The following is a 27,653-nucleotide window of genomic DNA, read 5'->3' as shown; positions in this document are numbered from 1 at the left end:
GATTTTAATCGAAACTTTGATATTTTTAAACATAAATGCAGCAGACGATTTATCATTATAGCTTCATTTGTGTTGTTGACAGTAAATTGAAAAGTTCTTCTCTTTCAAAAAATGGAATTGAATCGCGAACATTTTCGTGCCATTATTTTTCATAACTTTCGACGTGGATTGTCAAGACAAGAGTGCTTCGATGAACTTAATTCTTTATTCAGCGATAAAGCTCCATCCTACAGCACTGTAAGAAATTGGTATAACGAATTTAATCGTGGTCGATGTTCGATCCAGGACGAATCCCGTGCAGGTCGTCCAAAATCCGTTGTTGTGCTAGAAAAGATCGATGCTGTGCGTGAACTGATAAAGCAAGATCGTCATGTGACATACCGTGAGATAGAGGCGTCTTTGGACATCAGTATGACTAGCATCAAAAAAATATTGCATGAACATTTGAGCGTAAAAAAATTTTGTTCGCGTTGGATCCCGCATAATCTGACAAACGCTCAAAAAAAGCTCGTGTCGATTGGTGCAAGGAAATGTTGGAAAAATACGTTCAAGGTACATCAAAGGCTGTGTATAACATCTACACAGGTGACGAATCATGGATCTATGCACATGAGCAGGAAACAAAACAGCAATCAACTGTATGGGTCTTCCAAGACGAGGCAAAACCAACAAAAGTTGTTCGAGGAAGAAGCACATCGAAACAAATGATTGCCTGTTTCTTCGACATTAACGGTCATGTGGCAACAGTGGTGTTAGAGCAACGCAGGACGGTCAATTCTGAATGGTACACGACCATTTGTTTGCCAGAAGTCATCGGAGAGATTCGAAAAAAGCAGAAGAACAGGCGAATCATTCTTCATCATGACAATGCGAGCTCTCACACATCGACTCAAACAAAGGCATTTCTGACGGAGCGAAAGATCGAACTGATGGTTCATCCGCCGTACAGCCCTGATTTGGCACCCAATGACTTCTTCTTATTCCCACACATCAAAAATAAATTACGTGGACAACGATTTTCGACCCCCGAAGAAGCGGTTGATGCCTTCAAATCGCAAGTTTTGGAGTTACCTCAATCGGACTGGAAAAAGTACTTTGAAAATTGGTTCAAACGCATGCAAAAGTGTATTGATCATTATGGAGAATATTTTGAAAAACAATAAAACCAATTTCGATCCTACATATTTGTTTTTTCATTATTAGGCCCGAAATATAAATAGCAACCCTCGTATTATGTCTACTTTGGTTATAGGCATTTCTCTAGTTTACTTTGTAATTATTATTAACAACTGCATTTGAGTGGGTCATTAAGCGGACACTTTAATAATTTTTTATAATTTTTCCAATCCAATGAGTACTTTGATATTCATGTCAAGCCATAGGACAAGTGTCAAAATTTCTAAAAATATATAGTTATGCTAAGAAATATCTATAAAACATTTTTTATTTATTTTTATTTTGTCCATGTCACTCCACATTATTAGCGCACGCATCGCTACGAAGGGCAATAAAGCAAATATTATAAAAGACGGGTTAAAAATATTCTCTGTAGCCTACATTTATAGTATATTAATGTCTACTTTGGTTATAGGCATTTCTCTAGTTTACTTTGTAATTATTATTAATAATTGCATTTGAGTGGGTCTTTAAGCGGACACTTTAATAATTTTTTATAATTTTTCTAATCAAATGAGAACTTTGATATTCATTTCAAGCCATAGGATAAGTGTCAAAATCTCTAAAAATATACAGTTATGCTAAGAAATATCTATAAAACATGTTTTATTTTTTTTATTTTGTTCATGTCACTCCACATTATTAGCGCACGCATAGCTACGAAGGGCAATAAATCAAATATTATAAAAGACGGATTAAAAATATTCTCTGTAGCCTACATTTAAAGTATATTAATGTCTACTTTGGTTATAGGCATTTCTCTAGTTTACTTTGTAATTATTATTAATAACTGCATTTGAGTGGGTCATTAAGCGGACACTTTAATAATTTTTTATAATTTTTCTAATCCAATGAGTACTTTGATATTCATGTCAAGCCATAGGATAAGTGTCAAAATTTCTAAAAATATATAGTTATGCTAAGAAATATCTATAAAACATTTTTTATTTATTTTTAGTTTGTCCATGCCACTCCACATTATTAGCGCACGCATCGCTACAGAGGGCAATAAAGCAAATATTTTAAAAGACGGGTAAAAAATATTCTCGGTAGGCTACATTTAAAGTTTATTAATGTCTACTTTGGTTATAGGAATTTCTCTAGTTTACTTTGTAATTATTATTAATAACTGCATTTAAGTGGGTCATTAAGCGGACACTTTAATAATTTTTCATAATTTTTCTAATCAAATGAGAACTTTGATATTCATGTCAAGCCATAGGATAAGTGTCAAAATTTCTAAAAATATATAGTTATGCTAAGAAATATCTATAAAACATTTTTTATTTATTTTTAGTTTGTCCATGCCACTCCACATTATTAGCGCACGCATCGCTACAGAGGGCAATAAAGCAAATATTTTAAAAGACGGGTAAAAAATATTCTCGGTAGGCTACATTTAAAGTTTATTAATGTCTACTTTGGTTATAGGAATTTCTCTAGTTTACTTTGTAATTATTATTAATAATTGCATTTGAGTGGGTCTTTAAGCGGACACTTTAATAATTTTTTATAATTTTTCTAATCAAATGAGAACTTTGATATTCATTTCAAGCCATAGGATAAGTGTCAAAATCTCTAAAAATATATAGTTATGCTAAGAAATATCTATAAAACATGTTTTATTTTTTTTATTTTGTTCATGTCACTCCACATTATTAGCGAACGCATAGCTACGAAGGGCAATAAATCAAATATTATAAAAGACGGATTAAAAATATTCTCTGTAGCCTACATTTAAAGTATATTAATGTCTACTTTGGTTATAGGCATTTCTCTAGTTTACTTTGTAATTATTATTAATAACTGCATTTGAGTGGGTCATTAAGCGGACACTTTAATAATTTTTTATAATTTTTCTAATCCAATGAGTACTTTGATATTCATGTCAAGCCATAGGATAAGTGTCAAAATTTCTAAAAATATATAGTTATGCTAAGAAATATCTATAAAACATTTTTTATTTATTTTTAGTTTGTCCATGCCACTCCACATTATTAGCGCACGCATCGCTACAGAGGGCAATAAAGCAAATATTTTAAAAGACGGGTAAAAAATATTCTCGGTAGGCTACATTTAAAGTTTATTAATGTCTACTTTGGTTATAGGAATTTCTCTAGTTTACTTTGTAATTATTATTAATAATTGCATTTGAGTGGGTCTTTAAGCGGACACTTTAATAATTTTTTATAATTTTTCTAATCAAATGAGAACTTTGATATTCATTTCAAGCCATAGGATAAGTGTCAAAATCTCTAAAAATATATAGTTATGCTAAGAAATATCTATAAAACATGTTTTATTTTTTTTATTTTGTTCATGTCACTCCACATTATTAGCGCACGCATAGCTACGAAGGGCAATAAATCAAATATTATAAAAGACGGATTAAAAATATTCTCTGTAGCCTACATTTAAAGTATATTAATGTCTACTTTGGTTATAGGCATTTCTCTAGTTTACTTTGTAATTATTATTAATAACTGCATTTGAGTGGGTCATTAAGCGGACACTTTAATAATTTTTTATAATTTTTCTAATCCAATGAGTACTTTGATATTCATGTCAAGCCATAGGATAAGTGTCAAAATTTCTAAAAATATATAGTTATGCTAAGAAATATCTATAAAACATTTTTTATTTATTTTTAGTTTGTCCATGCCACTCCACATTATTAGCGCACGCATCGCTACAGAGGGCAATAAAGCAAATATTTTAAAAGACGGGTAAAAAATATTCTCGGTAGGCTACATTTAAAGTTTATTAATGTCTACTTTGGTTATAGGAATTTCTCTAGTTTACTTTGTAATTATTATTAATAATTGCATTTGAGTGGGTCTTTAAGCGGACACTTTAATAATTTTTTATAATTTTTCTAATCAAATGAGAACTTTGATATTCATTTCAAGCCATAGGATAAGTGTCAAAATCTCTAAAAATATATAGTTATGCTAAGAAATATCTATAAAACATGTTTTATTTTTTTTATTTTGTTCATGTCACTCCACATTATTAGCGCACGCATAGCTACGAAGGGCAATAAATCAAATATTATAAAAGACGGATTAAAAATATTCTCTGTAGCCTACATTTAAAGTATATTAATGTCTACTTTGGTTATAGGCATTTCTCTAGTTTACTTTGTAATTATTATTAATAACTGCATTTGAGTGGGTCATTAAGCGGACACTTTAATAATTTTTTATAATTTTTCTAATCCAATGAGTACTTTGATATTCATGTCAAGCCATAGGATAAGTGTCAAAATTTCTAAAAATATATAGTTATGCTAAGAAATATCTATAAAACATTTTTTATTTATTTTTAGTTTGTCCATGCCACTCCACATTATTAGCGCACGCATCGCTACAGAGGGCAATAAAGCAAATATTTTAAAAGACGGGTAAAAAATATTCTCGGTAGGCTACATTTAAAGTTTATTAATGTCTACTTTGGTTATAGGAATTTCTCTAGTTTACTTTGTAATTATTATTAATAATTGCATTTGAGTGGGTCTTTAAGCGGACACTTTAATAATTTTTTATAATTTTTCTAATCAAATGAGAACTTTGATATTCATTTCAAGCCATAGGATAAGTGTCAAAATCTCTAAAAATATATAGTTATGCTAAGAAATATCTATAAAACATGTTTTATTTTTTTTATTTTGTTCATGTCACTCTACATTATTAGCGCACGCATAGCTACGAAGGGCAATAAATCAAATATTATAAAAGACGGATTAAAAATATTCTCTGTAGCCTACATTTAAAGTATATTAATGTCTACTTTGGTTATAGGCATTTCTCTAGTTTACTTTGTAATTATTATTAATAACTGCATTTGAGTGGGTCATTAAGCGGACACTTTAATAATTTTTTATAATTTTTCTAATCCAATGAGTACTTTGATATTCATGTCAAGCCATAGGATAAGTGTCAAAATTTCTAAAAATATATAGTTATGCTAAGAAATATCTATAAAACATTTTTTATTTATTTTTAGTTTGTCCATGCCACTCCACATTATTAGCGCACGCATCGCTACAGAGGGCAATAAAGCAAATATTTTAAAAGACGGGTAAAAAATATTCTCGGTAGGCTACATTTAAAGTTTATTAATGTCTACTTTGGTTATAGGAATTTCTCTAGTTTACTTTGTAATTATTATTAATAACTGCATTTAAGTGGGTCATTAAGCGGACACTTTAATAATTTTTCATAATTTTTCTAATCAAATGAGAACTTTGATATTCATGTCAAGCCATAGGATAAGTGTCAAAATTTCTAAAAATATATAGTTATGCTAAGAAATATCTATAAAACATTTTTTATTTATTTTTAGTTTGTCCATGCCACTCCACATTATTAGCGCACGCATCGCTACAGAGGGCAATAAAGCAAATATTTTAAAAGACGGGTAAAAAATATTCTCGGTAGGCTACATTTAAAGTTTATTAATGTCTTCTTTGGTTATAGGAATTTCTCTAGTTTACTTTGTAATTATTATTAATAACTGCATTTAAGTGGGTCATTAAGCGGACACTTTAATAATTTTTCATAATTTTTCTAATCAAATGAGAACTTTGATATTCATGTCAAGAGATAGGATAAGTGTCAAAATTTCTAAAAATATATAGTTATGCTAAGAAATATCTATAAAACATTTTTTATTTATTTTTGTTTCGTCCATGTCACTCCACATTATTAGCGCACGCATCGCTACGAAGAGCAATAAAGCAAATATTATAAAAGACGGGTTAAAAATATTCTCTGTAGCCTACATTTAAAGTATATTAATGTCTACTTTGGTTATAGGCATTTCTCTAGTTTACTTTGTAATTATTATTAATAACTGCATTTGAGTGGGTCATTAAACGGACACTTTAATAATTTTTTTTAATTTTTCTAATCAAATGAGAACTTTGATATTCATGTCAAGCCAGAGGATTAGCGTCAAAATTTCTAAAAATGTATAGTTATGCTAAGAAATATCTATAAAACATTTTTTATTTATTTTTATTTCATCCATGTCACTCCACATTATTAGCGCATGCATCGCTACGAAGGGCAATAAAGCAAATATTATAAAAGACGGGTTAAAAATATTCTCTGTAGCCTACATTTAAAGTATATTAATGTCTACTTTGGTTATAGGCATTTCTCTAGTTTACTTTGTAATTATTATTAATAACTGCATTTGAGTGGATTATTAAACGGACACTTTAATAATTTTTTATAATTTTTCTAATCAGATGAGATATTCATGTCAAGCCATAGGATAAGTGTCAAAATTTCTGAAAATATATAGTTATGCTTAGAAATATCTATAAAACATTTTTTATTTCTTTTTATTTTGCCCATGTCACTTTTCATGATTAGTACAGGTATCGCTACAAACGGTAATACTGCAAATATTATACAAAACGGGTTAGAAATATTCCTTTTTTTTTCCATGTTACGCTATATATTTAACGCAGGTGTCGCTAGAATCGATAATAATGCAAATATGATATAGGGGGTATTGAAAAAATTCTGTGTAGCCTGCATTTAATACATTTAATGCATTCTCTTTATTTCAGACATAGGCTTTACTCTCGTTTACTTTTCTAATTATTATTAGTATTAGATTTGAGATTGTCCCTTTGCGGTCACTTAATTAATATTTGTAATTTTTTGTTTCAAATGAGGACTTTGATCATAGGATAGGTGTCAAAACTTTTAAAAATTTTGAAATATTTATAAAACCTTTTTAAAAAGCATTCTAAGTAAATATACTGAGTATGATAGGAAAGTATACTAAAAAGTATTTATAAAACATTTTTAAAAAGTTTTTGTTCTTGTCCCTCTATATAATTAAGTTAGCGCATATGTCCCTAGAATCTATAATAAAGCAAATATGATACAGGGAAGATTAAAAAATTCTCTGTTGCTTGCATTTAATGTTGCTCACTTCGGTTATTGGCATTTGTCATCTTTACTCTTAAATTATCATTAATAACTGCCTTTGAAGGTGTTATTTGGTAAACACTGTAATGACACTTTTTTTTTTGTAAATTTAACTTATATAACTTATATATTATATAAATATATGAAAAGGTGTCAAAATTTCAAAAACATGTACATATGCATATTTCCAGCTCAGTGAAGGTTTAGAAATTGTCTTATTTATTGCCCTGGGCCCTTTAGTCCTCTTTCTTAAAATGTGGGGCATCAACAGACCCTTCACTTTCTTGGCTATCTATTCAAAAATTGTCTCAAACAGGAAATTATTATTCTTGGAAAACAGATGTATAAAAGCTTGGGATTCAAGTAGGTGGAGCCTCTTGTTTTTGTTGTTGTTTTTTTTCCGGTGATTTTCTTAAGAGAATTTCTCTGATATATAATCATTCTAAATCGTCTCATATACAAAGCACTTACAGTTCTAGTGCTCAATTACTTAAATTAGCCACTTATTTAGCTTATGTTTACTTAAATTCGCCAATATTTGTTTACTTTTACATTTTGTTTCATTAATTGTTTTAACTTAAATTATTATTATTTTTTTTAGTAAAGTTTATCGTTGTTAACCAACGAAAAAGTCATTAAATAAATCCATTTCTGAGGAGGTAAGCAAATGTTTGTATTAAATCACTTAATACATTTATAATTTTATGTTAATGTACTGTAATAATTATATTAATTGTTTTATAGTTTGTATACTATATTTATATATTACATTAGTTCATGATTTTACTGCTCATTGTTTGTGCATGAATTCATTTTTAACTAATGGAGTTTGTTCCTACTTTATATTTATGAAATCAATGAAACTTTTAAAACCTTTCCATAACTTTGTTTTTATTCAGAAATTTAATGTCAGGTTTATGATTATAAATTTACATATAACTTAATAAACAAATTTAAATAAATATTGATTATTTATGTCATAATACAAAAAATTAATATCAACTTACACTTTAATTAGTTAAAAGAGTGATGTAAGAGTTTCATAAAAAAATAAAAAATTCATTTGATTTTATTACTGGCAGTAACAAAAACGAATAATTTCTTCTTTTTTCTTTTTTTTTAAAGAATGGGATAGTTTGTTAAACCTAATTTATTGTATGAGTGTTTTAAGTGTACTTTAATTTTATTTCTTTTTTTTTTTTTTTGAAATAATATGGGATTTTTAAAGTAATTGTTTTGTGCTAATTAACATTTTTTAATTTGGCAGTTTTAACAAATATTTTTTTCTGAATTAAAGGTATTAATTTTTCAGAACTTTAATACTGAAATTATAAATACTGCTGATAAAGGAAAAAAAATGAGAGTTTTATGCGTTGTCTTCTTTGTGTAAATTTACGTGAAGTTTTTATGGTTACCAAAATGAACCCGGTGATCCACGAAAACCGAAATATCTCATTTTATCTCATTCTTTTCTTGCAAATAATAATAAGGTATATATACTAAATAAAATATGCATTAAAATTATTCCGACCACAATTATTCTAATGAATCATTTCTTAAAAATATGAATACTAATTCTGTCACTCAACTGAATATTTTATTTTCCTTTTCAAACACAACATTTTCGATTTTTAAAATCATACAAGTTAAACCGGAGCAAGATGAGAAAAACGCTAAACTTAAAGCTGCTTTAATAGTCTTGAATTTTCCACTTTTTTCGTTGCAATTCATAGAGTTCTGTAAATATATTTATTTTAATCAATATAATCTCCATTGCAACCAATGTTTACGATAGTTCTTTCAGTATTACTTTTAATGTTGCATCTCTCATCTCAGTCCAGATCAAATCAAATCCACAGTAAAAAAAAAAGTGTGTTTTTATCAAAACGTTTTATGATTTTATCTAATATTTCTTTAAAAGTTCGACTACTATTTAAAATAATAAAATATGTCCCAAAAATTTATCTCATTCGTGATTCTGTTATTACATAGGATTACATGGCGTGGCATAATATTATGCTTTTATAAATCTTATGTCATTCTCATCAAAAATTTTAACAGACAAAATGTTCTTTTCGAAATAAAACTATATTTTTAAGACACTGTACCTATTGGATTTAAGTAACTTTACTTTTACTTCTATTTTTTAAAGAAATAAATTCTGCTTATTTTTCTATGGCGACTTTTGAAAAGGAGGGCATACATGATACATTAAAATGAAATGCGTTACATGATACTTCATATATTTTCAATACTTCATATGTTTTTATGTTTACAAAGTTTTAATTTTTTTTTAATTATTCAACATATAATATTGTTATAAATACTGCATCAATCAACAGTCTCTCAGGGGCTAAATCTTTTAATTATTTAAAAATATCAACAAAATTTAAAGTATTTTAATTTAATGATTCAATAAAGAATCTTTAAAACAATACTTAGTCGAAAAAGCATTGTTCGTATATTATTGCATCACCATACTATAAGTGTGTTTTATAGAACTTAAAAACAATTTTAAGAGTACTTAATCCTTTACTACGCATTTTGCATGTTTACAAAGCTACAATTTGAATTGAATTATTATACATTATATATATATATATATATATATATATATATATATATATATATAAATTCCCCAGTGTTATTTTTCTGTCTTTAATAATTGTATAGTGGAGGTGTTAAGAGTATAATTTTAATTTTTGCACAATTATAATTTGAATAAAAATTGTGGCAAGTGAAAAAAATGTGAAAAATAAAAAGAATTTAAATATTATTGTATAATTAATTTTAAAATTGTTAAGAAGTAACGCAACAAACAGGATTTGTAATTTTATAATTATCAGAAAAAAGTGGTTTGGTACAAAATTTGTATTTCAATTGATGTCAATGTAAAAAAATAATGTAAGAAAATATAAAAAATTGAGAAGCTTGTGCAGTTTTTCTGAATTACTTTTAATATTTTAGTTTTCATTGAAGAAACTATGTAAACGTTAAACGTTTCTGACAAAGTTAGGAGTTAATCTCGTTTTTCATCACACGAGGAAGTGGTTTCCTCTCACACCATCCATTATTGTCTTTCAATTTTAAGAACTTACCGACTAGAGTCTCTGAACTACCTATCTTTATCATCACAATAGTACGAATATTTATTGAAGAAAAAGATCCTATCTGTTTTTCATGATCCTCTTTACCTTTGGCAATTTTCACTAAAACTTCGAAAAAATGCGAGGAAATACATAGCAAAAATGCATGTCAAATTTACAAATAGAAGTGTTTCTACAATCTTTGTAGTTCTCATAGTATTCTTTTTTTTTTTATTATACTTACTACTAGATTTTAAAGTTTTTACTTAGGGTCTCAGGCTAAAATACAAATTGTGAGCATAAATTTTTTTCTGAAAACTAAATAATTAAAAAACTTGTTTGACGAGTTATTTCTTAATAATATAATTTGAGAATTAAATAAAATGAATTTAAATTGAATTTTTCGATTTTCTTATATGTTTTCTCTAGTCTGAAAGTTTTTACTCAGTCGGTACTTCATGTTCTATTTTATTAGAGATACTGCAATTCATTTGTAATTCTCTGCTCACTTAATAGTACTTTTTAACAGAATTGTGTATAGGATGTTTCGAAAAAACTATTCCTTAGATAAATTACTTGAGTTCTTGTCACAAATAAAGTGGAAAAAACAAGAATCCCGAATTAATACTTAAGTTGAGAAAAAGAAAATCAAAACATGACCAATCATCAATTGAGAAGATGAGATTAGAAATGTTGCTGAAAAAAACATAAAGGAATTGAAAGACGCTTTAAACTTAATTCGGCATTCGGCAATCAAACTGGTTTCAAAGCTTTATTTCCGTATGTCTTAATAGTGTTTCTTAGGATTTTCATATTGTTTCTTCTCGCTCTTAAATTGTAGTTTGCCATCCCTAATTTGTATATATTTTTTAAACTGCATTCTTAAAGATGATTCCAAAATTAAATATAAGGACATACAGAAAAGAACACTCAACATCATAAAATCAAAATGTTTCAGTTTTCATAATTATGCATTGCATTGAATTTCAGTAATTGTAGTAAAAGATATTGATCTGATTGTGAAATATAATATTTTTCTATTTAATGTCACATTTTTGTCTACATTAAGAAAAAGTTACTTTTATCAATTTATATATATATATATATATATATATATATATATATATATATATATATATGTGTATATATATATATATATATATATATATATAATTAGGAAAACATATTGATACAATATGACAATGCACTCTTTTTTGTGGATATAATCATGTGAGCTGATGAAAAGATTATATATTTTATTTTCAGGATATTTTTCAAATTTTTGTCCCTTTTTTCGGATTGTTTTTTTTTTCTTCCGGTTTCTTATTATTTTTATTATAAATATTTTCCATTGTTCTGTAATTTTTCTCTTGTTTCCTCTACATTTTGATAAATAGCATTGCTGTTAGCATTTTAAAATGACTTTGCACTAGCATTGACTGTTTCGTATACTTAAAAAATTTAATTGAATATCAAAATGTCATTTTCCTGGCATGTTCCAAACAATATTTCCAACAATAACTAGCTTCAAAACTTACCATACATTTTTCAAAATCTAATTTTTTTTTAATCTTATCCTTATTTTTAATCTTATGTAAGCATATCTGGAATATACGCAGAGGGTATTGTTTACTAAAACTTCGTTTAAAAACAAAATTCTGTCAATAATTTGTTTGTCCCATGAAAATCTATCATTTTCCTGGCTACTTTTATTTAGTGAATTATAACCAAAATAGATAGCGCCAGGAATCAATATCTTATGTTAATAGATTGATTAGATACCCTCCTATCTGAACATGTCTTGTTGCATGAATAAAGAACCAATTTTCTGGCTCAAAATCTATTTCAAAAATTTTTTCAAGGAGAGTAGGTTTTTATGATGTCATTTTCCTGGGCTTCTTGAAATCATTAATAACAAAAACTACATAGATTAATCTGAGTTATTTTAAGAAATACTGTTGTTTTTTGCAAAATATAAACGTCTTCGGCTAAAATATTAAATTAAAGTAAAGTTATATGCTATAAAATAGCGAATTTGTCATTATTCTGGCTGTCATTTTCCTGTCTTATGAATGCCACGACATAGAAGTGTTACCAAAAATACTTTTTACTGTAAAGAGGGAAAGCAAATATTAACCTAATACCAAGTTTATGTATGATTGCAATATGCTTGGATATAATCAAAGTTATTGATTTATTTAATGATTGATTATTATACACAATTTTATTCTGTACATATCAGCAACAAAATTTTTTTTGTTTCTTTCTGCAGTGGATAAAAAGAATTAATTTAAGCAATTTATGGTCCATCTAACATAAAGGCTTAAGTTGAGTTACTTACTATTAACTTAAAATGACTGTTTTTTAAACTTCTAAGGTAATATGTCATTTTCCTGACATTCAAGATTTGGTGAATTTCTATTTTGTTTTTTTTTCTCGAGCAAATGTCAATAAACTACACTGCTGTCTATAAGATATTAATAAGTGTAAAGAAGTATACAAAAAAAAATTTTAGATTATTTTGGAGACTTCAAAATTACAACTTACAGTTACAACTTAGGGTGTATTAAGGCTATTTTGTAACGTAAGTATAATTCTGTTTCATTTGCTTACCAGTGGCGCTCTCTATGGTTAATAATTGGACTTCTGCCACACCCATGCTTTACACCCATTCATTCATCCACAGATTGTAACTTTGACCTGAAACAGAGAATTATCTATCTCCGATTCCGTACCCCCAGAAGTACAATTTGTGATGGGATTGTGGAGCACTTTGTGATCCTACAGAATTACCATGCACCATATACATTCATATTCTCGGTCTCACGAACGAGAATCTAGCTCCCTGCCAGTCTGACTGACCGTTTTAAAGAGTTTAGATGGATAAATTGTTGCATACATGGGCCCATATCTCCTATCTAGCTCAGGTATTATATTATAGTATACAAAAGTACCATACCGAAGGAAATTATTATTGACAAATTAGGGCAATATGGCAAAATATGTGAGTATATGTGCGTTTTAAAGTGTTAAAAGAGAGAAACTGTTGCTTGCACACTACCCTACAATAACGGAAGTAATATTTTCAGTTTCTAACATTTTTTTAAAATTTTTCTAAAAGTACTTAAAGGATTGTTTTGAAACTGTAGAGGTTGTTAGTTCATGCTATTTGTCATACTTGTTAGTAAAATTTAAATCTTTCAGAGATACCTACATTAAATTACGAAATAATTGAACAATCCTATATGCCAGAAAATCAAGCTTTTAAATCGTACCGACTATTTTAGTAGTCATTTTTAATAACTGGCTATAAAGTTTTGTCAGCTTAGAGCAGAGGTCGCCAAAGTGGTCTATATAGACGCCCAGAGGTCTATTTAACATAAGGGGGGTGGGGGTCAATCCGAACCAGAAGGGTCGAAAAAAGAAACAGTTCTTAATACGCAAATCACACATACCTAATTGAATATGTAAAATTTGTGAATTTTTGACTTAATACCAGTTCCTTTATAGATCATAAATTAATAAGCGTATATTTATTCGGGTGAAACAAGTATTTACGCACCAGCGCGCAGTGGCACGAACTCTGTACTTCTGGTTTATAAATCATATGCTTATGTGCGTTTGCCCAAATGTCACGTGTGACGAGCATTGACGTTACAAACGCAAATATCATACGCACTTTCAGCTATCTTTGCAAACTGTGAACAGTGTTGAATATTTGCAGTGTCATTATTAAAACTTTTATAGTTTTGGATAATTAGTTATTGTTTCGATAAAACCATTCGTTTAGTTTAGATATCGTTTAGTTTGGATATCAATTTTATTTATCAATACATGTAAAAAATAAGGTATTACTACTTATTTATAATTACTTATTATTTAATAAATATTAAGGTATTTAAACTTCAACGTTAATATATTTTTCATTAAACTATTGTCACACAATGTACTTTTACTTTAATAAATGTTTAAAACATAAAATAAATGTACAAACGCAGCATCTAATAGAGTTTTATTTTAATTAACGGAAAATTACTTTTATGGTGATCGATTTCGAAAAATTATATGGGGGTTGATGATCAAAAAAGTTAGGTGACCCATGCATGGCCTAGAGTAAATATTTATGGAGATATGAAACTTTTTTTGAGAAATTAATTTTTTCGACTTACGTTTTTTCGTTATAACTTTATAGATATTCAATGGAATTAAACGAAATTTTTGAAGCAATTAAAGATTAATTACAAAATTGCAAATTGCGATTTAGAAAAAAATCGTTAAAAACTGTGCTAGTTGGAAATATTTAAGGTTGTTCTTTTATACTTATCATGCACTGAGAATATTTGAAAAAGTTTTTTCCCAATTTAGTAATGAAAGATATTTTGCAACTAATGAAAATATGTTTTGATTTGAATATCATCAAAATTTAAAAATTTTCAAGCATTTTTCAAAGTAATTTCCGTACTTTTCAAAAGAAAGTTCAATACGATCAGGGTTTTTTAACGAATTTTATTTTGTATCTTAAGGTAAAATTTAATAAAAAATTATAATATCTTACAATAATCTTCCGAGTACTAAGATTTTATGTTATAGACAAAGAAAACATACGGAAGTAAACATACTTTTTTCAACTTTTTCAAACATACTTTTTTATGTAATTTACTTTTTTTAAATATTCTTTTTTAGGCAATGTTTGAGTTACCCCCCATAATGGCTGTCTTATTTTTAATGAATCTTGTTTAATAGTACAAGATTAAATTTTTGGATAACCACTTATCGTTTTGAGCTTTCTTTTAAAAAGTACTAAAACTACTTAGAAAAATGCTTGAAACTTTTCCCTACAATATTAAGAATAATTTTAATTTTTAAATTTTTTCTGCGCAAGTGCAGTAAATAATAACTAACTTGAATAGTCATATCTTGAGCAGTTTTTATGGAATTTTTTTTTAAAATTTCAAATTGACAATTTTGTAATTAGTCATAAATTTTTCGAAAAATTTTGTTTAATTCCATTAAATATTTATGAAGCAAAAAAATGTAAGGTGAAAAATAAAATTGCTCATAAAAATATCCGTAAATATTTACACTAGGTTTACGAAACTTTAAGCAGTTTTTAAAAATAACAACTAAAGTAATCGATAACAAGTTACAAAAGCTTGATTTTCTGGCAAAGGGTGTTCAAAAATACTTGTTTTCTTTCATAATTTATTGTCGGTCTTTCAAACCTCTGAAATCTTTAAATCTTATTGCCAAGTAAGAAAAATATAAATCACTTCTAAAATAACAAAATAATGCTTTAAGTATTTCTTGAGAAATTAAAAAATAAATGTTAAAAACTTAAAGTATCTCTTCAATTATTGTTGGCTAGTTATATATTGTTCATACATTTATGGCCCCATATCTTCCCTTAATATTAAACTATATGTTTCACGCTTGGTCAGATAATTGATAATGAGATACTGTATCACCATACCACTGTGAGCCAGAAGACCATAATCTTTGGCAAAAAGTAAAAAATTAAATTTTCAATTAAAATATGTGCAGGCAGTTTTAATATAGCCCAAATTAAGTATTCATAATCATTCCAAACACTATAATTTACTTTTTGGACAGGCAAGAGTACAATGTCATGAAAAATATGTTTAAAATTCTTTTTTTTTTTAAATGTAACATTTAAATTTTTATTTAAGAAATATATCTAGGAATTTCACCTTACTGTTCCATTTTTATCAGAGTAATTAGTCTGAAATTATAGTACAATTTTTCAATGTGTTGAGTTAGCTAATACTCTTGACAAACTTATAGTTTATATCTTATCATTTGACATATTACAATGTTTGAATGACTTTCGAAACTTAGTTCCAAAAAGTTCCACGAGGTTATTAGCTAAACTTTTTTTTGTTGTCTTCTTTCATGTTTCTTCTTTCGATAAAACCTGCCCTATTTTGCCCGTATTGCAAAGGTGAACTAAATATACCAAAAAACAAAAATTATGTTTTCTTTTTCATGTTTTCGCCTTATTTTGTAAGTAATTCGCGTTATTTTGTGATATTACTTTGGAAATATAATTTGCTTTTCATTTTTAATGTAAAATTACGAAAATTGTTATATTTTCATTGCTATATTTAATTATTGAAAAGCGACATATTATTTTTTTTGTTATTTTTGCTCGTTATATTTCAGTCGCCACTTTGTTTTTTTTTTGGTATTTTAAGAGCATTTCAAAATTTTAACTATGAATTCAATTTACCTGCACATGAAAATCCCCAAATTTTATCGAAATACTAATTTGGCCACGAAACCTTGGATACCAATGAAAATGATTATAGACAGGTTAGGGGTTCCACAGTTACAAATTAGAGACCGTGGCTCAAAACGGTTTCTTTAAACAATCATGGAAAACAGCTTAAAAAGCAATTTTGAAGCGTAAATAAAGTTTCCTTCATACATTTATTTTTCTTTTCAAAGTCCGTTTTAAAGAGTTAAAATGGAGAAATCTCTCCATAATATTAAATTGTAATTTTCAAGCTTGGTCAATAGTATTAGATTACAAGAAAATATACTACCATATTAAAGGAAATTATTGTAGACAAATTACGGGGGACTACAATGTGGCATAATAAGTAAATGTGTATGCGTGAAACAGCGTTAAAATGAAGAAATTGTTGCTTATATACAATACATAAGCAACAATTTCTTACTTTTTACTCTATTATGAGCTCGCCTCCCAGCGATGGTTGTTTGAAACAAATTCCGCACACTGCTCGCACAGTGCTAAATTCAAATATCCTCAGTGGTAGACGAATCATTAGTGAGAGTTCCTCCTCAGTCAGTAAAACTGTGGGAGGTTTTCTTCTCCATGTAACGGCTGGTTAGTTCCATCAAAGTGTCCTCCAAGAAGTTCTCCCAATGCTTGATTCAAGAATTCAGTTGTCTTCTGGGCTGGGTTCAAAATGACAAGGTTATAGGAAGGAACACTAGTAGTCGTAAACTCAAAATTGAGTATTTTGTTCAATGACGGCTATAAAGTAAAACACCTGCCATCATCTCCAAATGTTGAATATCTTTAAAGCAGATTGTTTGTTGATACAAATATGCAGGATATATCATCACCGTTCACATTTTTTTGTCATAATCCTCAAAAATAAGTGGACTGATCGTTAAGACACGGTTCCCAGCAGATTACCGCAGTCTGGCTTCGGTCAGTGTGACCACTAGGGGGGGGGGGATATGGTAAGAAGAAAGGACAGTTTCAGACATGCTAAGTAGGGGGGAAACATCGTAACAAATATTGTTTATTCTGTTTGCAAAAGTTAAACTAGCAATTAAAAAATATTACATAATAATTATTTTTCAATTAATATTACATATTAATTGTAATCAATTTGTAAACAAAGTTTACAAAGACATGCGACGGGGATTTGAAGAAAATTTTTCGATTACTTTTTTTGGACAAACCGGAATATCCCGAAATATGCTTAATAAAGTTAGCCCCTGTTAGCCTTTCTTCTTTAGTTGCATTTCTTGTTGCTGTTTTTACGCTTTTAAGAGTAGAAAAAGTTCTTTCTGCAGTTGCTGTGGAGATTGGCAACGTAGCCAATATTGATAACAAGCAATAAATGTAATGGCCGAAGGAAAGATGAGCCACAAGGTCAAGTGAAGACGACGCACTAGCGAAGTGTACTGGGAAAAGGTTTGATTCGACAGTTTTTGTTTTTCTTTTTATTGAGAGGTTCAAAGAAAGACTAAAAAGTTTGAATCCCAGAACTCCGGGGGCGGGGGGGGGGTGATTTGTCCCGATGGTCACCCCCACCCTGGCTACGGGCCTGGTCACCGGCGAATCAAAGATTATTAGAAGCACATAATTCGAGTAAATTTATAATGCTTTTTATATTATTATCGTTACTAAAATGGTTTGAAGAAATTAATTGATTGAGAAAATCATTTTGACGAGACGGGCGAGTCGTGTAACGTGGCATTCAACGTGTTAAATAAAAAAGTATGTAAGAGGCTGATAAGCATGCAAAGACGAAAGAAATTAATTATTTTGTAATCTTTAAATTTATTCATTTACGTTCTAACCTAAGCTGAACTTTGTTACAACAGGCGAGAAATATTCTGCCCAAATTTAAACTCAATGAAATGTTATAGAAATACGAAATCATGGTTAGAATACAAAATTACTATTTTTCGAAATCTCTAATAGTTTTGAGCTTTCAAGTTAAACTTTATGAATTCTAATTTTCTACTTTTAGGTTCAATTTTCAAAATAGTATCGCTTAACTCAAAGCAAACAGCATGGAATCCAAATTAACATGGTAATGCCCTTAAGTAGAAGAGCGTCATAAACTTTTCATCTGTCCAGGAAAATTTTGAGACACTAAATCGAAATTGCAACTGTAACGTTATGTAGTTCTTCAGAACAAAACCTGGTCGCACGTATTAATCAATGGACTTAAAAGACAGCTCAATGAAAAACAGCCAGTATCGGCCCAGTTAGTCTATGATATAGCAGGTTTACGCAATTTGGGTCTGCAGCATAAGTGTGAATCGGAAGTCTCTGAATGTTCTAGACGTGTGCGGAATATGACGTGGAAGTGGTAGTCGGCCGTTCTGCTTTCTCGTCATGTTTCACACTCGTCCAGCCGTTTCGGAACTTCTCGATTCACTCATGCACTCTTTTTTAGTGGATGCTGTGCAGAGACCTTAACTCTTTAACGGTTGTGTCTTGATTTAATAACTTGAAAATAGTTATTACTTTTTGATATGCATTCATTCAGCGTTAAACAGTATAAGATTTGTTAAGACTCCTTTGATTTCACTGTATTGATCGTGTGTTCAATTAAACTCTAACGTTATTTGATTATAGCGGAGATTATATTTAGCAGCAGTAAGTCTTGAGGATTTAAATAACGCCAGCCGCAAGAGAAATATCCGGTCTTAAAAAGTAAAAATTGTAAGTAAATTATGGTCTCTTCTGAAATTTATAATTTTCCTAGCCTTCAATTTTTATAAACTGTTAACTTGAACAACTTCAAATAAAAAGGTAGTGCGAGTTGTCATCAAAATTGTAGTTTAAAAAACTAAACGCTAAATGTGCACAAATCTGATTTTCATACATACATTTTTAAAAACTCATGAATAGTTTCAATAAATGCACTTAATTCGGAAGTAAAAACGATTTGAAGTGTTAAATTTCTGTTTTCTTTTATGCGATTCTATTTTTAGAATGACAAAATTAGTTGAAATTCATTCAGGCTTAATAATTAAGGTTCATTCTTTATGTATTGATGCGTAGGAGAATTCTCAATATTCTCTCATTGTGCAATTCAGGTTGCCGTTTGATAACTCACTTTAAGAAATCAATGTTAATAAATATGACCGAAAATGCTATATTGGATTAAGGTCAGGTGAATTTGGGGACATGACTTGAGAGTCACTGGAATGTTCCTCGAACCAATCCTATTTGTCATCAATTTCCATTAGATTTACGTCGCATGCAACTGTCTCTGATATACTATTATCGTATCATGTCATGTAAATCACATCCTCTGCGCCGTGATGTGATATCATCAGATTTAGAGCGATTGTACTTAAATAGACCTTCACACATTCGTCCATTTTATTTGCGCACTCGCTCACTCATACAGACCTTTGATATCTGTGAAATACCATCTCAGTCAGTCGATCACTTTCTCATACCGCCATGGGTCATCTCACCATATCAATTTATTGCTCCATTTATGTCGTACAATAAAACCAATGTTGCACCCTGCATTTTCCAACAACTCTTCATTGAACATCGTTACGAATATTCTGAATACATACCAATTTTTACAGACGGATCAAAATCTGCTGGATACGTTAGCTGTGGTGTCGTATAGCTATAAACCTATAGCTATAAAATCCCAGATATTTGCTCAGTCTTCACTGCTGAAGCTTTTGCGATCCTTTTGGCACTGAGACTGATTTCCACGCGCTCTACACGGAGGTATTGTATTTACTCCGATAGTATGAGCGTTTTGCGCCAGTTGGATAACATTCGCAGTGAAAATCATCCAATTTTAGATCTTATTATTCATTTGCTATGTAGTCTCCACAGAAATGGGTTTCATGTAATGTTTTGTTGGGTGCCGAGTCACGTAGGCATACCAGGAAACGACCTGGCCGATTCTTGCGCAGGTTCTGCCACTGATCTCTTTCCATTATCTGTGCCTTTTACGGATGTTAAACTGCATGTTCGAAAATTTATAACATCTTTATGGCAGCAAAGGTGGGATCTCCAAACTCTAAATAAGCTACATAGTGTTAAAACCAATTTGGATCATTTGCCTGTTCTGCACCTGCGTAGTTCAGACGTTAAACTCACTCGACTGCGAATCGGTCTCACCCGGTTAACACATCTTCATTTGCTGTTCGGAGAACCTCCCCCTGAATGCAGTACTTGTAACGTTCCTCTCACAATTCATCATATTTTAATAACGTGTCCATGTTTTAATCAACATCGTTTAAAGTTATTTGATAGTTCCATTTTATGCATTCAAGATTTGTTGCATGACATTCACCATCCTAACATTTTTGCAGTTTTACGTGTCGTTGGCATTTTTAACAGCATATAAAAGTTTTAACACATGTACTGTTTTATACACTCTTGTAAATAGATTACCACCTTTGTACATTTTACTCACTTCGTGTGTTTTATACTGTATTCATACTTTTTATCTGATTTTATTCATACCTTTTATCTGATTTTAATTCGATTATCTTGTCTTAATCACCTACTAGTACTATTTTATCAATTATAATTGTGTTACAATTAAATTTTATATGCACTTAGGTTTTTAAATGATTTTACCGTATTGTTTGGCGCAGCATGTCCTCATCTGGACCTTGCGCCACTAAACCCTACATTCAATTCAATTCAATTCCTCGAACCAATCCATGACGATTCGACCCTTATGACATGGTGCATTATCCTGTTGGTAAACACCATCCCCCGCAGGAAAAACTGTCGCCATGAATGGGTGAATCTGGTCTGCAACTATGTTCAAGTAGCTTACAGACTATGAGGATTATGGGTCCTAATGTGTCCACTGAAAACATTGTTCCTGGGGGAGAAACCACGGCACAATGGGCCCATGCAACGCAAATAAAATATTGATATTCTAGACAACATTGAAGATATAATGCATGACTTAACTAACTCCATTCTCGGAATATTGACCGGGAAACAAAATGATCAATTCACAAGAAAAAGGTTATGCTGGTTACATAGCCTTAAAAATATTGATTTAAAATTAGAATCTTCTGAGTGCATCCAAGGGGAACGGGGGAGCAATGGATAATTGTTCCGTCAGCAACATGGATGGAAAAGTATCATCAGAGAACTTTTTTATTTTATGACCGCCGTTGAACCCAGTTTTTGGGTTTACGACTACTAATGCTAAACCTTGTAATTTTGAACCAATCCAGAAGACAAGGAAACAGCACCCCCAGAGGTGTTATGGGAACATGGAGGACTTCATCAGAGAAATAAATTAGAGGGACGATATCCCACACAGTGAATAAAACAGCCTTATTTTGTGAGCTTTTATAAGAATTCGTCATCTAAATAGATACATCAAAGAGAACATCAGTACATTAAGAAACTGGCGAAGTTGAAATCACATAATTCGTAATCAGGAGCCGCGATAGCTTAAGGGATAGAGCGTTCGCCTTCCAATGAGGTGAACCGGTTTCGAAACCCAGAGGTGGTGAGTCGATATGAATTCCGGCTTGCACTGACCACAGTGCTGAATTGAAATATCCTCAGTGGATCCCGGGTTTGAGTCCCCTTGCCGCCAAGTTAACCGTGAGAGATTCTCGCAGTCTTCCTTTCCATGTAACATAAATGCGGGTTAGTTCCATCGAAGTGTCCTCCACGAAGACAAAATTTCTCCCAATACAGGTCTTGTGTTTTGAATGGGTTCAAAATTATGATTCCACACAGTTGAACATTAGTAATCGTGGATTTGCACACGGTAAAAAATACATAAATTAACGAAGAAGTTTTTTAGTAAATTTATTAACATTAACATACAATTAATTTAACGATTTTATATAGAATTTAATTACTTTATTTGGTTAACCAGGTTAATTCCTCGGTGCGAATATTATTTAATAAAAAAGTATATTCATGAAAATTGAAGATAATTAAATCATCAATAAATCTTAAAACACCGATTCACAATCCTTCATTCTACGTCTACTTAAAAGATCATGCAAATTAGCAGAATTAATTTCAAAAGAAAATTCGTCAATCAAAGCTTCTTTTAATTTTCGTCATGAATTTATTTCGGGTACAGTTCTGACAAATAAAAAGGCGTTACCACCAAGAGATCTTTTGGCAAAAATAAATTTTTGTAAATCTGACAAATTAAACAATTTTGAAGTATTTTCGAAATGTTCGATCCAATGAACAATATTTTCATGCGATCCTGCATTATACTGTCATTTTAAATGAATGACTCTTCACTATATCATTATAGAGGGGTTATTTCACTCAGAGAACATGACGAGGGAGAGTGATAATTATTCTTTCAAAATTGGTTGACAGGAAATTCATGCACCAGTTAATTACCTCATATTCTCGTCTTGAAATATATTCTAAAATCCAAAATGTTTTAATAAGTGATTATTTTAAAACATAATAAACAAAAAAAATAAACGAATAATTTTTTAAACGTTCGTTTATATTAATAAAATGATTTAATTTAATTTATTAGTTGAACTGGTATAAGTGGGTTCAGTTACTTTTCATTGTAAAAATTGTATGCATCCAGAATTAAAAAAAATAAAATGAACAATAATAATAAAAAACATAAGAAAATTCGAAAGAAAGTCTTTCATCCTAACTCTTTCTAAGGAAAGCAAATGAAATAAAAACTATTTTAAACTGCAATAGAAGACCCCAGGGCTATTTTAACCCCTCAAAGAAAGTAAAGAGGTATCCCCTATCTACTAGAACATATACTCCGATTGGTAAATGAAGAGAGGGCAGATGGGAGGCGTGGTTTAGGCTTTTTTCGCAAATTTTTTAAGAATTTTTTCATCTTTCTTTCATGATAACAGATTTCATAATTGAAGAAAATAATTACGAATTATTTCTTTTGGAAGCTTGAAATGTATAGTTCAATTACGTGAACTCAAAAATATAGATTTACTGATAGAATTTTGATAAAGAACGGATTTCTAGAAGATAACTCTATTAATAATTTAAAATTTATAGTAAAACAAAAAGTGATTTCACAAAATCTTAGAATAAACTATGAAGTTTCAAATGCTGAAAGAATTTTTTCAAAATATCAAAATGCAAAAAAGTTATTAGTAAATGAAGCTCCCATAGAAAAAGCATTAGCTGCTGGTATTGAGAGTATTGCGTCCTCTTTGAAATGCAACTATTTGAAACTATTTTTGGCGTGAGGCGACTATGGCAACTTTTTTTGCCTGAAAAGGCTATGCAACTATTATCAGGAAAAGGAGACCATTGGGAGACTTTCTGTACTGCTAGCGATGTTTTTTTTTTTTTTTTTTTTTTTTTTTTTTTTTTTTTTTTTTTAAGGCATAAATTGGGTGGAAAATCTACACCACACAAGATAGTTTCTGAACACACTGAACTTTTTTTTTTCTTAAAAAATAAAAAATGTAGCAAATTTGAGTTTTCACTTTTGAAATCGTTCAATCTGCACAGACTCCATTGTAAGTCTATTTCACTTCTCGATCGCCTTTTCAATGATTATTTCTACGAAATTTCGCATGATTTAAAAAAAAAAAAATTTATACGATATTCCGATTCGTGAATTTCGAATTTGAGTAATCACTTTTCATATATATATATATATATATATATATATATATATATATATATATATATATATATATATATATATATATATATATATATATATATATATATATATATATATATATATATATATAGTATATATAAACATTTACGTTAATATAAAAATTATCACATTTGCCACCAACTTGACTGAATGGAACATGATATATGACAATTAAGTCATTAACAAAATTTTAGTCATATTTTTGATGAATTTCGGTTCTTACTTAGGCAACTATTTTCCCAGTTTTTTACTACTATTTTTGGTTACTAAAAGCAACTATTTTGTTCTTTTTTTTCTGTGGCAACCCTGTATCTTTAATGGTATAATTATTTCAAATTGGTGACAATTTATTTATTATTTTTTTTTTGATCTTTAGTTTCAAATAAATGAAGAAGTGTAAACCAACAAACTTTCATTTTTTTCTTAATAACTATGAATATTTTTGAAACTTTCTTTTAAAAATGTACTGGTTTAATTTTTTGTTGTTGTTCTGTTGTACAGTTGAGAACATACAAAGAATATGCACACTAAGCTCTCATGAGACATTTTTGATAAAAAGAACCAGAATTTTTTTTTAAGTGCTAATTTTAAAATTTTGCTGTAACTGAAATTTTTTGTTTATTATAAAAATGTCCATTTTAAAAGTTATATTTTGCTTTTTAGCTACTACGTTCTTTTAAACATATTGAGTATTTCTAAAATTAGTTTGTAGATTGTTTTTTCGTATTTACTTGTTAAAATAATTATTAAACAAAGACGATTTACAAAATTCTTTTAAAAAATTAAATTAAAACAATAAAGAAATAATGTGCAGACCTCAAATTTTATTCATGTTTCCAATTTCTAGCAATATATAATTTCAAAACCTTCATGTTTCCAATGCTTTCAAATAGATTTTGAAATGATTGCTTTGAAAGTTAAAAATTATCGAGAAATGATCATGGAGGAGAAGATTTAAAAGTTACAGAATCATTTGATATTCCAAAATATATTTATAAAAAATAAAGAATCTTAATCAGTTTTTAAATTGAGGTAATTTTATTAACATACGTGTATAAAAAAATATATATTTATTGCCCATACTCCCTACGACAATAATAGATGAAAAAAAAGCAGAGAATTGTAAAAAAAATTTTTCTTGTGCTCTTTTTCTCTCTTAAAAATAAAAGTATATCATTATCATGTTTTGTAAAGCAGAGTTGTATAAAAGTTTTTCAAAACTTTTTTTAAATTTTTTATGTTTTACAATTTTAGGAGAAAAGTCATTTTTAAAGTCGCTTTATTAATAGTGAGTTTCGATTAGTTTCAAAAATATTATAGAAAGTATAAATAATAATTTTTAAATTGGGTTGCATTAGTAATTAATGCTCTGTTATAATATTCCGTTATGTCTTGAGTAAAAACTTGTGCTAACCCTTTCCTTTGATTACAAAATTTCCATTGAAAATATCGCCACACACAGATCTCAAAAATCACAATTAAAGATATGAAAACTTTGCTTTTTATACATTCTGTAAGAAATGACTTGAATGTTCGACACTTTTCTGATAATAGCTGTCAAACTTTACACTGCTGACAAATAAATTATTTTTGTACAAAAATATGGTATTCATACATTTTCATGGTATTTCAAATAGTATTAAAAAAAAAAAAAGATTTTGAAATTAGAAAAATATCTCAATGTTTATCGTCATCGTTTCATTATAGCTGTCTAATTCTAGTTTTTAACTTTCACTGTTTTTAACTTTTATTGTTAATATTAAAAAGTGTCCTTATAGTGTGATAATTGGGATCACTAATATAATATATTTCTTATATGTAGCTACAATAGTAATTTTTTTTAAAACATTATCCCTAGGAAACAAAAATCTTACATGCTGGCTAATAACTAAAAATATTATCTTTGGACACATAATAATGGAAATATTACACTTCCTCATAAATATTTTAAATTACGGCGTTATTATTAAAACAAAACATATAAATATTTTGAATAATGACATTAAAAAATATATTATGAAATTGGAAGAGTTTTTAAGCATAATAGCTTTTATTTTTGAAGTTGAAGCTCTTATTTCTCTGATCTTGTGCATTTCTAAACGGTATCGATTTCAATGACGAAATTAAAAGTTCTTAAACGGAAAACATAAAGCATAGTGATTATTTTATTCACAGCTGGATAAATTCTTCTAGTACATTTTATAATTCGTTGGTTGTCACCCTTATATTTTCTGAAGTAAAAACATGGAAAATTATGTTTTCTCATTTTGTGTTTTATAATAATTCTTGCCAGTGATATATTTCAACAGTTTAATTTTTTCAATCAGAAAGAAAATCACTTCGAAATAAAATAAAATAATATGGAAAACAATGAATGCTTTGAAATAAATTTCAAAAAAGAATGGTAGTTACACTCGAATCAATTTATTTTCAAAGTGATAAGTTGATGCCGCAATTATGTCACAGACTGAAATCGGCAAAAGTCTCTTCAAAGGAGTTCTTCTATTCACTCCTCCATTTTTCTGAAGTTTTGTCCAGATGGTTGTCAAATCTCTCCTCATTGGATCACGGCTCCATCACGGCTCCTACATTTACAGTGTCAAAATCATTTAAGTACAGAAGTAAACCTTATCCACAGACAGCACACCCATTCAGTGTTCCCAGAGGTATAATTTGTAATGGGAACTCAGAGGACTTTGTGACCCGACATATTTAACGTGTACCAGTCACAGTTTATTACACGAGAATTCTTTGGAACACGAGAAGTCTAATCACGATTTGTGTGTTTATTTTACATAACAATTTATTAGAAGAGCTGAGATAAATTAAGAAAAAGCCTCTCTGCAATGATAAGTAAGATAAAGTCTCCATTGCCTTTGTTGGTAGAACCTAGATATTGTACTTGTAATTTATTCTACATAGGTAGGTACTTCATTTACGCAGCCCTAGATCTGTACAATGGACTATTTGCCATGGTCTGGAAAACATCCATGATCCGTAGACATGCCGTCACAATTTTGATCCTCTGCAGAGAGTGGCAGACGCAAATGAAGGTGCGTCAACCGGGTGTGACCAATTCGAAGACTGATAAGTTTTTACGTCTCTACTACGCAAGGGCAGTACTCAGGGCCTGATTACCGAAAAGGCACAGGAAGCAAGTGCTTCTCCTGTAAAATTCTAGGGGGGGCCCCAAATGACTGAAATTAAGGACCCAATTTCTTATTTTTTGCAACAAAAAATAATAATAAAAGAAATAAGAAGAAAAAAATGACCCCAGCAAAAACTCTCGGGAAAAAAAATGGGATGCTTGTTGAAAAGTTAAAAATGATAAAAACATTGGATATTGGACATACTTTTCCAAATGTGGAGACAGCTTTGAGAATAATGCTCTCAATTCCAATAACTAACTGCACTAGTGAACGTTCATTTTCTGCATTGAAAAGAATAAAAAATCGGTTGAGATCAACTCGTTCAAATAATAAATTAAGTGGTTTAGCGCTTTTAGCAATAGAGAGTGATATTACAAATAGGCTACAATTAGCAGATATTATTGAAGATTT

General features: G+C 29.3%; 1 protein-coding gene across 1 annotated transcript; it reads left to right on the top strand.

Annotated features, from left to right (window-relative positions):
* The first annotated feature begins 20,220 nt into the window (after positions 1–20,220).
* On the top strand, positions 20,221–20,826 carry LOC139426849 (uncharacterized). The gene has a single exon (XM_071186951.1). The coding sequence runs from the start codon at positions 20,221–20,223 to the stop codon at positions 20,824–20,826; it is 606 nt and encodes a 201-aa protein (XP_071043052.1).
* Positions 20,827–27,653: the final 6,827 nt, after the last annotated feature.

The sequence above is a fragment of the Parasteatoda tepidariorum genome, chromosome 10, assembly GCF_982258835.1.
Source record: "Parasteatoda tepidariorum strain Cologne lab strain chromosome 10, Ptep-v5.0, whole genome shotgun sequence".
In the NCBI taxonomy this organism is placed as follows: Eukaryota; Metazoa; Arthropoda; class Arachnida; order Araneae; family Theridiidae; genus Parasteatoda; species Parasteatoda tepidariorum.
This window is presented reverse-complemented; position numbering and strand designations above follow the sequence as displayed.